Below are 13,792 nucleotides of genomic sequence, written 5' to 3'. Positions count from 1 at the left end.
TTATATGTATCACACATGTTCGATGTAATTTCTAACTTTTGTTCTATGTAAACCGACGAGATATGTACTATTACATGAACATTGGTATATAAAAGCCTATAAATAAATAAATAAATAAATAAATAAATAAATGAGCTGTTCCTATCTGCCAGCATCAGTTAGCCATAAAGTAAATCTCTGCTCCTGCTCCAGGCTGCCAGCAGTCTGAACTACTTCCCACAAACTGACATAAGTTATCATCAAAGGCCGGCTCAATGTTGCACACATTAGCATGTCAAAGGATCATTTTGAGCCTGGCCTTTATTGATGATGTCAAACTGCGTAGGCAGCTCAGAGAGTTGATCAATTGACAGCAGCAAATTTTCTGATGCACCACCAACATCAGCAGTCACCCTATGCCCCAGCCTATTCAAGTTCTCAGTATTGACTTACGGGCCGATACAGTAAAGACTGCGGGAGAGCCGGCGCTCCGAGGCGAGCGCCCGCTCTCCAGACGCGCACCCAGGCCACGCTCCTGGGCGCGCGATCAAGTATTTAAATGAGGGCCCGCAGTTAAAGGAGGCGCTAGGGACACTAGCGCGTCCCTAGCGCCTCCTTTTTGACAGAAGCGGCGGCTGTCAGCCGGTTTGACAGCTGACGCTCCATTTTACCGGCGTTTGTTCTCAAACCCGCTGACAGCCACGGATTCGGAAATCGGACACCAGCATAACTGAGCGTCCGTCTTCCAACCCGCGGGCAGATTTTATGTTTGTTTGTTTTTTTTAATTTAACATTTTTTTTAAATTTTGGGGCCTCCGACTTAATATCACTATACGGAGGGTGTACAGAAAAGCAGTTTTTTCTGCTTTTCTCTACACTTTCCCTGTGCCGGCCGAAATTAACTTCTGCCTTTGGGCAGGCATTAATTTCTGAAAGTAAAATGTGCGGCTTTGCTGCACATTTCACTTTCTGTATCGTGCGGGAATAACTAATAGGCCCATCAATATGCATTTGCATGTTGCGGGCGCTATTAGTTTCGGGGAGGGGGGGGGGGGTTTGGCAGCGCATTTTCCACGTGCTATTTTTACCCCTTACTGTATAAGGGGTAAAAATAGCGCGTCAAAAACGCGTGGCCAAACTGGGGCTAAAGGTGCGCTCGACTGAGCGCACCATACTGAATTGGCCTGTTAGAGAGAGAGATAATCCTACACAGTCAGATCCCTACTTATCTAGTGTCACCAGAGTTCATAACTGAAGCTTTTGCTAAGATTACAGTGGACCCTTGACTTACGAACTCAATTCGTTCCAGAGGGCTGGTTGTAACTCAAGTTGGTCGTAAGTCAAGACTATTTTTTGTATAAGAAATAATGGAAATACCCATAATGCGTTCCGAACCTCACAAAGCACCCCTTACCTAACATTTTCATAATAAAAAAGGGTTGTATAATGTGCGTAATTACCAGAAACACCTATACTTTTCCTAATGTACTCATCAAAAAGTTATAAAATGTTCCTAGCCTACCGGAAACAACAATTTCATTCTGTACTCACCATTCAGGTTGATATAATTGGCTTGCAGGAAGGGAGGAAGGGCAGGATTCCCCCCTCCCCACCCCCTCAGAACACATCTCTGGCCCCCAATCACTCATTTTCCCCTCTCAGCATACTCATTCCTCCCCTCCTGATACCTTGCTGTAGCCAGCTGAGTGCTACACTCCCTTTCTGCTGCTGCACAGAAGCTTCCTTGGTCACCAGTGATGCTGTTGCTTGCTGCAATGCCGTGCCGGGTCTGCCTATGTGCTCCTGTGAACATTTGCAGCTCTGGGTGCGCCTGAGATGGACAGGCCTCATCGGCAGCAGCAGCAGCCAATCACTGCAACAGCAGAGCAGAAGTCCCACCCACCAAGCCCAAAAAAAGACGATTGACAGGAAAAAACACTCAATTAGAAGCAACCGCACACACGAGTGGATACATATGGTCTTGGCCGGTATTCAGGTTGTAACTCAAGACTTTGGTTGTAACTAAAAACTAAAATTTTGGTTGTAACCCAAGTTGTTTGTAAGTGAAGCCGGTTGTAACTCGAGGGTCCACTGTACTTTTAATTACAATGAGCCTACGCAGATTTAAATTTCCTTCCACACTTGAAGTTTCATCCCATTAAATGGAGATTGCTTATGTTTTGAATCTGCCTTTTATATTGCCTGATAATGTTTATCAATTGTTATATGTACCATCTTTTAGACATATTAGGCTAGATGAGTCCTGTGAATGTCTCTTTTATGCACAAGGCCCAATTTAATGGAATTTGTTGCTGAGAGAAATTAAATTGAGAGTTCTCTGCTGAAGTTTAGAAAAATGGTTAAAATGATATTTTCCAGGAGGCTTTTACTTAAGGCAATATTTCTTTATAGTACTTTGCTAAAAGCAGTCTATAATAAGGCAATGCACTTGTTAAATAATGCAGAAGGGCAATGAGGTTCTCTTTTTAGTATATGTTAGCTTTTATTTTATTTTACTGCTTTTAGCATAGTTTTAATATCACTTATTTTTTTATCTTGTAATTTTATATTATATTTTATGTTTTGTAGTTTACATGACTTTTATTAATTGCATTTTATCTGTTTTAATAATTATACATGTTTTTTGTAAACCACTTAGGATTGCAGATTGGTGGTATATAAATTTAATGTATATGAATGTACTCAGTGTATAAAGCTGAAAAGCACACCAACATGATTAACATAAATATATAGATTTAAAGAAGGAAAAGATTTTAGATGCCAAATTTCAAGCCAGAAAGGCTTTCAAGATAGATTTAAAATGCACCATCATCAGTCAAAAAACCGTCCTTTTTTTTAATGTGTGACACATTTTAAAAACATTTTGCTTTTATATATCTTACTTTATATGTGAATGAGTGTCTGTAAAATGGAGTCTAAATGTCCCAACAAAATGTGAAGATAAAAATCAACTTAGCTTGAAAATGTAATTTGAAAAATAAGTGTGCTCCCAATCATTTATTCCCATTTCTGTTCCAATGCTGTCAGCATTCTGCTGGTATAGCCTGTGTCAAGGAAATCAAATTTAGCAAGAAAAATAGAGAAAATGTTAAGTTTTGAAAATATATGCACTTTCCATCTAATCTATGCCTCTAAAACAACAAAAAAGCAGTGTTAGAAAAACTTCATGATGTACTATTCTTAAAATGAACAACTGCGTACAGCACAAAAAATAAGCACAAGCAAAAACCTCACTCTTCAAATTAGCTTCTTTGAGAATGAGAGGTTCAAAAAAAATCAGCGCCGAGCCGCACAGCCTGCCTCCGTTCCCTCCGAGGCCGGTCCGAAATCGGAGCGGCCTCAGAGGGAATTTTCCTTCCACATCCCCCCACCTTCCCCTCCCTTCCCCTATCTACCCCACCCCCCAGCCCTACCTAAATCCCCCCCCTACCTTTGTTGGGCAAGTTACGCCTGCTTGAAGCAGGCGTAACTTGCGCGCGCTGCCCCGGCATCCCCTGGCACAGGCCGCAGTGCCGGGGGACTCAGGACCGCCCTCCCGACCCGCCCCCGAACTGTCGCCACACCCCCGGACCTGCCCCGGACCGCCCCCTGCCCCAGACACGCCCCCTCCCGCCCCTTTTAGGAAGCCCCGTGACTTACGCGCGTCCCGGGAGGATTTACGCGCGCAGGGGTTTTAAAATCTACCCCTTAGAGAATAGCCACTGCCATTAGCAATGGTAACATGGAATAGACTTAGTTTTTGGGTACTTGCCAGGTTCTTATGGCCTGGATTGGCCACTGTTGGAAACAGGATGCTAGGCTTGATGGACCCTTGGTCTGACCCAGTATGACATTTTCTTATGTTCTTATGTTCTTACTATACACAACCCTATATAGTCCATTCCATCACTCAACCATTTGTTGACACCTCATCTAATCGCCCTTAAATGCCTCTTTAACAGGAAGGATGCTTGCACACTGCAAGAGCTCAGCAGAACACAGAGCTCTCTGACCTCTGGATAAATCTAAATGATAGGAACCCTCTGGCAAAGCCCTTTGGTAACCCTAGATAGGATTAATAACAAAATTGTATTTATTTGTTTCTGAGCAAGGACTTATGATTACTTAAAATACAGATACTGTCAGTCTAAGTCATTTTTTAAGCCTTTAATCTTGGGGAAAAGTTCCATCTGTAGGCTAGATTGGCTACAGGTGATTAGCAGATTTAACTGATAACCTTATGATACAAATTCAGTAGTTTTAAAGGAGCAGTTGCTTCCACTTTTGTGAGGTAATCAGTTTAATTGTAGCAGCATAAGTATACAAAATTTAATACAGTAAATATAATTTTATTTTTAAATTTCTAAATTTTACAGAGCAAAACATTGTTATGAAAAATTAGTATAAACTCATATGTTAACTCCAAGTCAACTTGCACTTGACAAATATGCAATGCCAAACTAATTATCCCAGCTGAAAGATTAATTAAGCTGGTGGGTTACACTCCTGCAGAGAAGCATGGGACAAGGAATCCAGCAACCCTAGCAGGCAAATGACAGGAAAATAGAACCCAGAGGTCTCACTGACATCTCCTTGAGGTATGTCAGCAGGAATAGGGTAAACCTTGGCTTGCCAAAGTTCTTTCAGGGAATAAAGTTGGCAGTTTTGACAAGGCAGCTACTTCAAGATTAGTGGAGCAGCTATGCTGCGCATGGAACTCATTCTTAAGCTTGCTAGTTCATAGGTATAGTGAATTACAACAGTTAAGGTTCTGGGGAAGAAAATCTCTGGGAAAATCCTTGGGAAAAATCCTTTAGCAAAAGGTTCCCAGTCTGTATAGTTCAGAGTCCTGTATAGTTCAGATCTTGATTGGATGTCACCACCATCTATAGATACAGGATTGGTGGGATACTGATGACATCGTCTGAGTCCAGATGTATGTGAATATTCTTACTCCTGATAATGAGGTTCATCAGTGGACATTTCCTGAACAATACCAGTTTTATAGCTGGTTTCATGAGTAGATACAAAGTTTTCACCAAGGACATGTTCACAATTCGTGTGTCCGGGGTGTACTAGCACAATTTGAAGTGTAGACAGATGTCTAATAGGGAAGAACAATCACAGTTTCTTCTTCTGTGCGATTCACAGTCTCGTATGAAGTTGCCAAGATAATAGAAACATACATAGAAATAGCAGAAAAGGACCAAATGGTCCATCTAGCACAAGCTTATGGTAGTATCTATTGCGCTGTCTTGGAAACCCCATGCTTATCAGTTTTCCACACCATAAAAGTCGGGGCCCTCCTTGGTTGCTGTTTGAATCCAATTCCCCGTTATGCCTTGCAATTAAAGCAGAGAGCAATGTTTGAGTTGCATCAAAGTATCAGTCTTATTGGTTAAGGGTAGTAACCGCACATCAGAAAGTTACCCCATACTTGTTTCCCCAGACCGTAAAAGTGTGGGCCCTTGGTCGCTGAACGAATTCAATTCCCCTTTTCAACCTGCCATTGAAGCAGAGAGCAATGATGGAGTTGCATCAACAGTATCAAGGCTTATTGGTTAAGGTAGTAACTGCCGCACCAGCAAGTTACTCCATGCTCTCTGTTCTTCATTTCCATCCTTTAGCCTTAGAGATCCATAGTGTTTATCCGATTCCCTTTTGAATTCTTTCACTGTTTTGGTTTTCACCACTTCCTCCAGAAGGGCATTCCAGGTATCCACCACCCTCTCTGTGAAGTAATATTTTCTGATATTGGGTCTGAGACGTCCTTCCTGGACTTTCCCTAGTTCCGCTGATTTCTCAAAACCTTTCAGATATCTGAAGGTCTGTATCCTATCACCCCTGCACCTCCTCTCTTCCAGGGTATACATATTCATATCCTTCAGTCCCTCCTCATAGTTTTTCTGATACTGACCCCACACCATTTTGGTGGCCCTTCTCTGGACCGCCTGTATCCTGTCTCTATCCCTTTAGAAATAAGGGCTCCAGAACTGAACACAGTACTCCCAGGTGAGGCCTCACCAAGGACTTGTACAAGGGCATTACCATCTCCATTTTCTGACTGGTTATTCCTCTCTCTGTGCAGCCCAGCATACAGTCCTATTCATCTTACACGCACTCTCTGGGGATAGTGAGGTGTCTGCTTCCAACAGCATTCGGGTAGCAGTGTAGTCCGCTTCAGCTCCTTCAGTGAAGTATGCAGACACGGGGTCTGTCCCAAGGAACACCCTTTTGCAAGCCTGTATGGTAGCTTCTACAGCTTGGAGGAAGCCCAGGCCCAGCAACAGACCCTCAAACTGATGGGTTTGGTGGGTGCTTACCCAAGTTCAGTTTGCTATACTTGTTTTCTGGTGTGTATACTTTACTGGCTGACTTGGTGTCTTGGGTGCTCCAGAGAAAGCTGGATAGCTGATAGTGTAGCTGTTGATGAGTAGTATGGTGCATGGTACGGTGTGGGTGCAAGATAACAGGGCACTGGGTAGCTTGCTCTGGTGAGATCCATGGGAGGGTAAGATTGCAAGTAGGGAGACCATGGGTAGGTCGTGGGGATTGGCCCCCTTTGGTGTATATTATTCCCATGGGGATTACAGAGGGATTACAGAGGCTGAAGAGGATGTTGGGGAGGTACCCGTAATGGAGAAGGTTTTCATGGGTAATGATTCAGATGGACTGAATCAAATCACAGTGAACCTAGAAGATGTGGTAGGCCTGATTGACAAACTGAAGAGTAGTAAATCACCTGGACCGGATGGTATACACCCCAGAATTCTGAAGGAACTAAAAAATGAAATTTCAGACCTATTAGTAAAAATTTGCAACTTATCATTAAAATCATCCACTGGAGGATAGCAAATGTAACCCCAATATTTAAAAAGGGCTCAAGGGGCGATCCGGGAAACTACAGACCGGTTAGCCTGACTTCAGTGCCAGGAAAAATAATGGAAAGTGTTCTAAACATCAAAATCACAGAACATATAGAAAGACATGGTTTAATGCAACAAAGTCAGCATGGCTTTACCCAGGGCAAGTCTTGCCTCACAAATCTGCTTCACTTTTTTGAAGGAGTTAATAAACATGTGGATAAGGGTGAACCGGTAGATATAGTATACTTGGATTTTCAGAAGGCGTTTGACAAAGTTCCTCATGAGAGGCTTCTAGGAAAAGTAAAAAGTCATGGGATAGGTGGCGATGTCCTTTCGTGGATTGCAAACTGGCTAAAAGACAGGAAACAGAGAGTAGGATTAAATGGGCAATTTTCTCAGTGGAAGGGAGTGGACAGTGGAGTGCCTCAGGGATCTGTATTGGGACCCTTACTGTTCAATATATTTATAAATGATTTGGAAAGAAATACGAGTGAGATAATCAAATTTGCAGATGACACAAAATTGTTCAGAGTAGTTAAATCACAAGCAGATTGTGATAAATTGCAGGAAGACCTTGTGAGACTGGAAAATTGGGCATCCAATGGCAGATGAAATTTAATGTGGATAAGTGCAAGGTGATGCATATAGGGAAAAATAACCCGTGCTATAATTACACAATGTTGGGTTCCATATTAGGTGCTACAACCCAAGAAAGAGATCTAGGTGTCATAGTGGATAACACACTGAAATCGTCGGTGCAGTGTGCTGCGGCAGTCAAAAAAGCAAACAGAATGTTGGGAATTATTAGAAAAGGAATGGTGAATAAAACGGAAAATGTCATAATGCCTCTGTATCGCTCCATGGTGAGACCGCACCTTGAATACTGTGTACAATTCTGGTCGCCGCATCTCAAAAAAGATATAATTGCGATGGAGAAGGTACAGAGAAGGGCTACCAAAATGATAAGGGGAATGGAACAACTCCCCTATGAGGAAAGACTAAAGAGGTTAGGACTTTTCAGCTTGAAGAAGAGACGACTGAGGGGGGATATGATAGAGGTGTTTAAAATCATGAGAGGTCTAGAACGGGTAGATGTGAATCGGTTATTTACTCTTTCGGATAGTAGAAAGATTAGGGGGCACTCCATGAAGTTAGCATGGGGCACATTTAAAACTAATCGGAGAAAGTTCTTTTTTACTCAAGGCACAATTAAACTCTGGAATTTGTTGCCAGCAAATGTGGTTAGTGCAGTTAGTATAGCTGTGTTTAAAAAAGGATTGGATAAGTTCTTGGAGGAGAAGTCCATTACCTGCTATTAAGTTCACTTAGAGAATAGCCACTGCCATTAGCAATGGTTACATGGAATAGACTTAGTTTTTGGGTACTTGCCAGGTTCTTATGGCCTGGATTGGCCACTGTTGGAAACAGGATGCTGGGCTTGATGGACCCTTGGTCTGACCCAGTATGGCATTTTCTTATGTTCTTATGTTCTTAGGACTTCACGCTAGACTTTCCAACTCAGAGTTTGTAGTACCCACAATCCCTTGGTCAGCCCTCTTTCATGTGGTAGAGGTTGGGGACCTCATATTTGGTGTCCACCATGAGGGTACCTGTCCTTGGGGCATCAGAGTCTGCTCAGTCTTTAAGTAATGACTATGTGGCAGATTTCCAGTCCTTCCATTCTGCTGCGATTGCAGCTGACAACTTGGGAGCTCCATCCTGAGCCTTGCCATGAACTAGGTTGTACGGTCTTTCATCAGCCATTTTGAATTATTAGCAGGTGTTTCTTTCCTAGTAATCCAACTGTTATAGAGTACATGACAGCCTCAGACTGCCTTAAGGGACAGGCTCCAGCTATCTGGCCTGGTCCACCTTAAGACAGACAGGAAGGGGATCCTCCGGTGGCGGTGTATCCCTGAGGTAGGGGATAAGAGGTGAAGCCCTGAGAGAGAGAGAAGGAGGCCCCAGGAAGAAGAAGGAAGCTATAATTAAGTGCTGTGTCTGTTCTGGAAGTTTTTCTTTTGCCTGTTAGTCTGCTGAGGTAAGCAGCCATTTTCTTCTGTTTTGTTATATAAATCTGTAAATAAACCAGTGAAAAGCCGCCAGAGTCCAACCTGGTCTGTTCTCTGGCCTACCCCAGTCCCTGGCCGCTCCAAGGGCCTCCCACCAACTTCTGATCACAAGTGGTATCATGTTAAAAAAGGAGGGTTCACGCAGGAAGGGTCCAACACACTTAATTTTGTATAACAACAGTAGTATGGCAGGCAAAGTCTGCTTATTCATGGTTTCTTGGTCTCCATATTCCCAGACAAGAGTTGTTTTAGTTCAGTTTGCTACACCGCTGTAGCCCTGGGGATGCCTGCTCAGTTGAGACAACGGCACACTGGCTGACCTCTAGCAGTGCTTAGTCTAAGGATTGGGAACTGGCAGGCATGATCGGATACCACCAGCCCTACCTGGGTATATCTGCCATTCCTGGTCCTATTACTAGCTGGGCCTTCCACTCTCTTCACTAGTGTGTTCCACACCTGACCTCCCCCCAGCATGGGTGTCCCTATCTAGATGCAGGGACATCTTCTCTAAAGAGTCTCCACCACCTTTCTGCAGAGCTTCAGGCTTTCCTTCCTCTAACTAAAATTAACAGTTCCTAACTGTCTCTAAATACACAATAAACTAACAATACAACAACCTTAATGATTACACTCACAGGTCTATGTCTGTCCTCATGAAATTCCCTGATGTCTACACCCTCCCAGCAGGCCCTCCTCTCCTGCCATTGGCTGTCTCCCCTGTCCTGTATCTGCATGCATCCTCAGGCAGGGAGCTAAAGGCCAGACCAAAGCAGCTAGGTGTCCTGCCCTGTGCTTGCAGCATGGGAATCAACAGGAAGTGGGGGAGGGGTGAAACAGCACTGCAGCTGCAGTAGCTGCAGAGTGGTGGAGGCACACGTGCTACTGCCCAGGTTACTATTACATGATGTCAGTGCCAAATGAAGGGAAGATAACTTGATTGAAGCAATTTGCTTACCTAATTGAAATGTAATTTTCATTTCAGAAGCAGTGAAGAAATGTACCTGCCCGGGACTTGGGCTCATTTACACCCTGCTGTCTAGTGGCTTTTTCTCAGTGTCTTCGTTATTAGTCAAAAAAATAGAAGATATCCATTCAGTAGAAATCAGTGCAATCCGCTGCATCTTCCAATTGCTATTTGTGCTTCCTGCATTAATATACTGCAAGTAAGTAATATGCAAAGTAAGTACTCAGCTTTTTAAGTTAAAGTGTTAAATATAGGCCGGGAGTGGGGGTGGGGAAGAATGTTGTTAATACCCAGAACCAGGGTAGTGGGGGCACAAGGTGCAGTGGGAGCTCTCTATCTACTTTTCTACTAATGAAGGCTGTTGTTTTAAAGGCAGATGCATGGAAACATTTGTAACCTACTAAAAAGATTCTCTATGTCTAGAATTTGCATCTTGTAGAGAATGAAATCAAATGTAATAAACCTAACACATCAAGCGATTATTGAAATGAGGCCATGTTGATTCTTTTTAACATCAATTTTTATTGCTTTTAATCATAACATCTAACATTTCAGTGCTTGTTATACATTCAGCCTTTTGTTTTTAGAAACTCATTGCTCATTCCAGATTAACTTACTGCAGAGAAGTAAAATTCCTTTACATGTTAATGTGTCACTTGTTGTCTAAGCCTAATATCAGCCAATATAGGTGTAAGATGTGTGGGCCCTCGCTGCTGTGGTGAGGTTGGCTCAGCTTACAGGGTAGGTCCCATAGGCCTCACTGACAGCCGGCGGAGCTACGCAGGAAAGAGACTGGACTGGAGTTTCACCTATTCCAAACCCTTTCCTCTTTGGTTGAGCCCTTGAGTTCTGGGGGCTAGCAGATCTTAGGCGAGAGTCTCTATGGAAATGGCATAGGTGTTTATCCACAGCCAGGCTAGGGTCAGAGGCAGGCGACAGACAAGAATGGTTAATGTCCAGGCAAAGGTTAGGGCCAGAAGTCAGTCCAAAGGGAGGTTGGGAGATGAGCAGGGCAGGCAAGTAGACAGAAGGAAATAGATAGGATGAAAGCAGGGCAGGCAGGAGGGAAGAGGCAAGGCTGGGCTGGAGAGAACTCAGGAAGCAGCAACACACACTACACGCAACCACGCAGGAGGCCGTTGTGAGGCAATGTAGGGATGTCCAAAGGGCCCTTTTTTAGGGCAATAGCTGGTGATGCTATCTATGGGCGCTGCAGCCTTCTCCCGCCAAGGGCCCTTTAAATCAGCAGATGTCGGGCGCATGCACACTTAAGGGGAAAGGTAAAGGCAGTGGTCCCTGTGGCATCTTGCCGTGCCCAAGAGCTCCGGCACGGTCCCGCCACAGAGGGGAGGCGCAGTGATTCATGGCGTCAGGCTGGGGAATCGACCTGTGTGAACATCCCACTGGCAGTCAAACATAACAATAGGTTTAATTTGCCTAATGAATAAGTCTTAATAAACAAACATCTTCATTTTGGTAGGTTATATAACCATATGTTGATTTTGTATTGAGAAGAATGAATGCGACTTCTTATCTTTATTTTCAGAACTGGATTTTTGGGACCAAAAGGTCAGCGAGTTTTCCTTCTCCTCAGGGGATTACTTGGTTCCAGTGCAATGATTCTGCTCTATTACGCTGTCCAGTTGATACCACTGGCAGATGCTATTGTGATAACCTTCAGCAGACCAGTGTTTACATCCATCTTTGCTTGCATATTTCTGAAGGAGTTCTGCACCATCTGGGATATTATTTTTATGATTTGTACGATTACGGGAGTGGTGCTTATTGCAAGACCACCATTTCTCTTTGGATCGCACTTTGAAGGCATGGAAGGAGACTATTCAAATCACCTCAAAGGAACAATAGTTGCTGTGACAAGTGCCATTGCTGCAGCATCAACCCTGGTTCTGCTAAGAAAGATGGGAAAGTCGGTACACTATATGTTGTCTGTTTGGTATTATGCTGTCATTGGGCTGACTACATGCGTCATTGTACTTTTTGTGTTAGGTGAATGGCGTTTACCTTCTTGTGGACTAGATAGATGGCTTCTAATGTTTATAGCAGTGTTTGGTTTAGGAGGTCAGATTTTTCTGATCAAAGCTTTACAGATAGAAAAGGCTGGGCCTGTGGCAGTAATGAGAACCATGGACGTGGTTTTTGCATTTATATTTCAGTTTCTTTTCCTTAGTCGTTCTCCAACTTGGTGGTCAATGGGTGGGGCTCTCTGTGTAGTAGCCAGTACAGCTGGTGCTGTCATTCGCAAGTGGTATGCTGCATTGCAGTCTGCCAAGCAAGAAACATACAACGTAACAAAAACTGAAAGTAGCCATATCGACCTGTCAGTCAGTATGAGTGTTCGTAGTTAAGTTGAAAATATTTTTTCATTTTCAGATGTTTACCGTAATTAACTCAGTAACCTGTATTTTGAAACTGTTTTCTTATTTATTTACTGAATAATAAACATTCCCAAGAATGCAGCTTTCTTTCAAGGTGTTCATGCAAGGCAGCCCTGCTTATAGAACACTCAGTACTTCATTGAGATGTTTTGCTATTCTGCGGGTTTCTGGCTGCAGAAAGCTACGTGCCCCTTGCTCTTTACTGCAGAGATTCCATGCTGAATTCCTTCAAGAGACCACAGAAACTTGTAGAGATTACTGCAGTTGGTCTCTTTCCATTACCTTGGAATATTTGCTATGTTTCCATATCCTGTAGTACCTCTTGGTCACCTGAGATATCTGACAGATGTGTAACTTTTTCTTTCTTTAGAAATCATTGTTATTCCTTGAAATCTTGCTGGCTTTAGTTTTTGCATGTTATTTCTCAACTGGCTGAATATGTTTCTACAAACTCTAGTTTAATTTTTTGATAGCTTCATAAAAATGAATGGCAACATTCCTTCATCAGAACAACAGGAACACTCCTCCCCCACCCCCACCCCCACCCTCCGAAGGGAGCAAAATCAAAATGTTAAGCAGTATGGATCGTATTGAAAAAATTACAAAGAGGTTATGAATAAACATATCTTGCCTACACACAATGTCCATATTACTGCCCTCATGCAGCCTGGCTACTCCAATACACCCAATAGGGAGACCAGCTTTTATCATATAACAGCATGTTTTGTTTAAGCATATAGGTAAGCTTCTCCACCAGAGCAATTTCATGAACCTGACTCTGCCAGCAACTCAAGGTAGGAGCCGACTTCCATATTAGAGCTATCGTAAATCTCCTAACATGTATTAAATGGTCTGTCGGTCTCCTTTGCAAGGTAGTGAGGTTATATTTCCCCAATATCCCCAGCAGACAGAGCTCTGGTTTAACTGCTATCTCCTTTCCCAAGATAAGGTGACAAACTGCCATAAGTGACCGCCAAAAAGCCATCATAAAGTCACAGGACCACCAGATGTGAATATAGGAGCCTTGGATAGCCACAACCATGCCAACAGAATCCCATGGAGTCAGAAGAGAACTTGGCATAGAATAAAGGGTATCTGTATGCTTAGTGGAGACGTTTTACCATCATTTCCACACGGAAAGCACATAAAGAGATCTTGTGTGCTTTCTCCCAAATTCTTTTCCAATGTTGGCTTGTCATTTCCAACTGAAGATCTCTATTCCAGTGCTGTATTAAGCCATAGAAAAGAGATATACCCCTACGAGGTAAAGTATCCTGAATAAGGATATGCACTACAGCGTTGGGAACCAAAGGTTGCCACCCTTTATCTCTAAGACAGGTCAACAAGGCCACTAAATATCAGTAGAAGACTTCCGAGTCATCCTCAACCCTAAATTCTTCCTTGAGATCCGGAAAGAATTGGAGTTATGTACTGTCATCCTCCCATAATTGCCCCAGAAATTTTAAACCAAGCTTCCACCAACAGGCAGCATCTCTATGCATCATATTCGTTGCC

The 13,792-nt window shown here is 43.2% G+C and overlaps 1 protein-coding gene across 1 annotated transcript in view; it reads left to right on the top strand.

Annotated features, from left to right (window-relative positions):
- The window catches only part of LOC115095758 (solute carrier family 35 member G1-like), a 53,979-nt gene extending 41,621 nt beyond the window's left edge, over positions 1-12,358 (top strand). Inside the window, exons 2-3 of the mRNA XM_029609878.1 lie at positions 9,900-10,080; positions 11,428-12,358. Coding sequence (XP_029465738.1) covers positions 9,900-10,080; positions 11,428-12,247 — 1,001 coding nt within the window. The 3' untranslated portion in view covers positions 12,248-12,358. The remainder of the gene's footprint in view (positions 1-9,899; positions 10,081-11,427) is intronic.
- The last annotated feature ends 1,434 nt before the right edge of the window (positions 12,359-13,792 follow it).

This window comes from Rhinatrema bivittatum, chromosome 7 (assembly GCF_901001135.1).
Source record: "Rhinatrema bivittatum chromosome 7, aRhiBiv1.1, whole genome shotgun sequence".
Taxonomy (NCBI): Eukaryota; Metazoa; Chordata; class Amphibia; order Gymnophiona; family Rhinatrematidae; genus Rhinatrema; species Rhinatrema bivittatum.
Note: the sequence above shows the minus strand (reverse complement) of the source record. Positions and strands in the feature narration are given on the sequence as shown.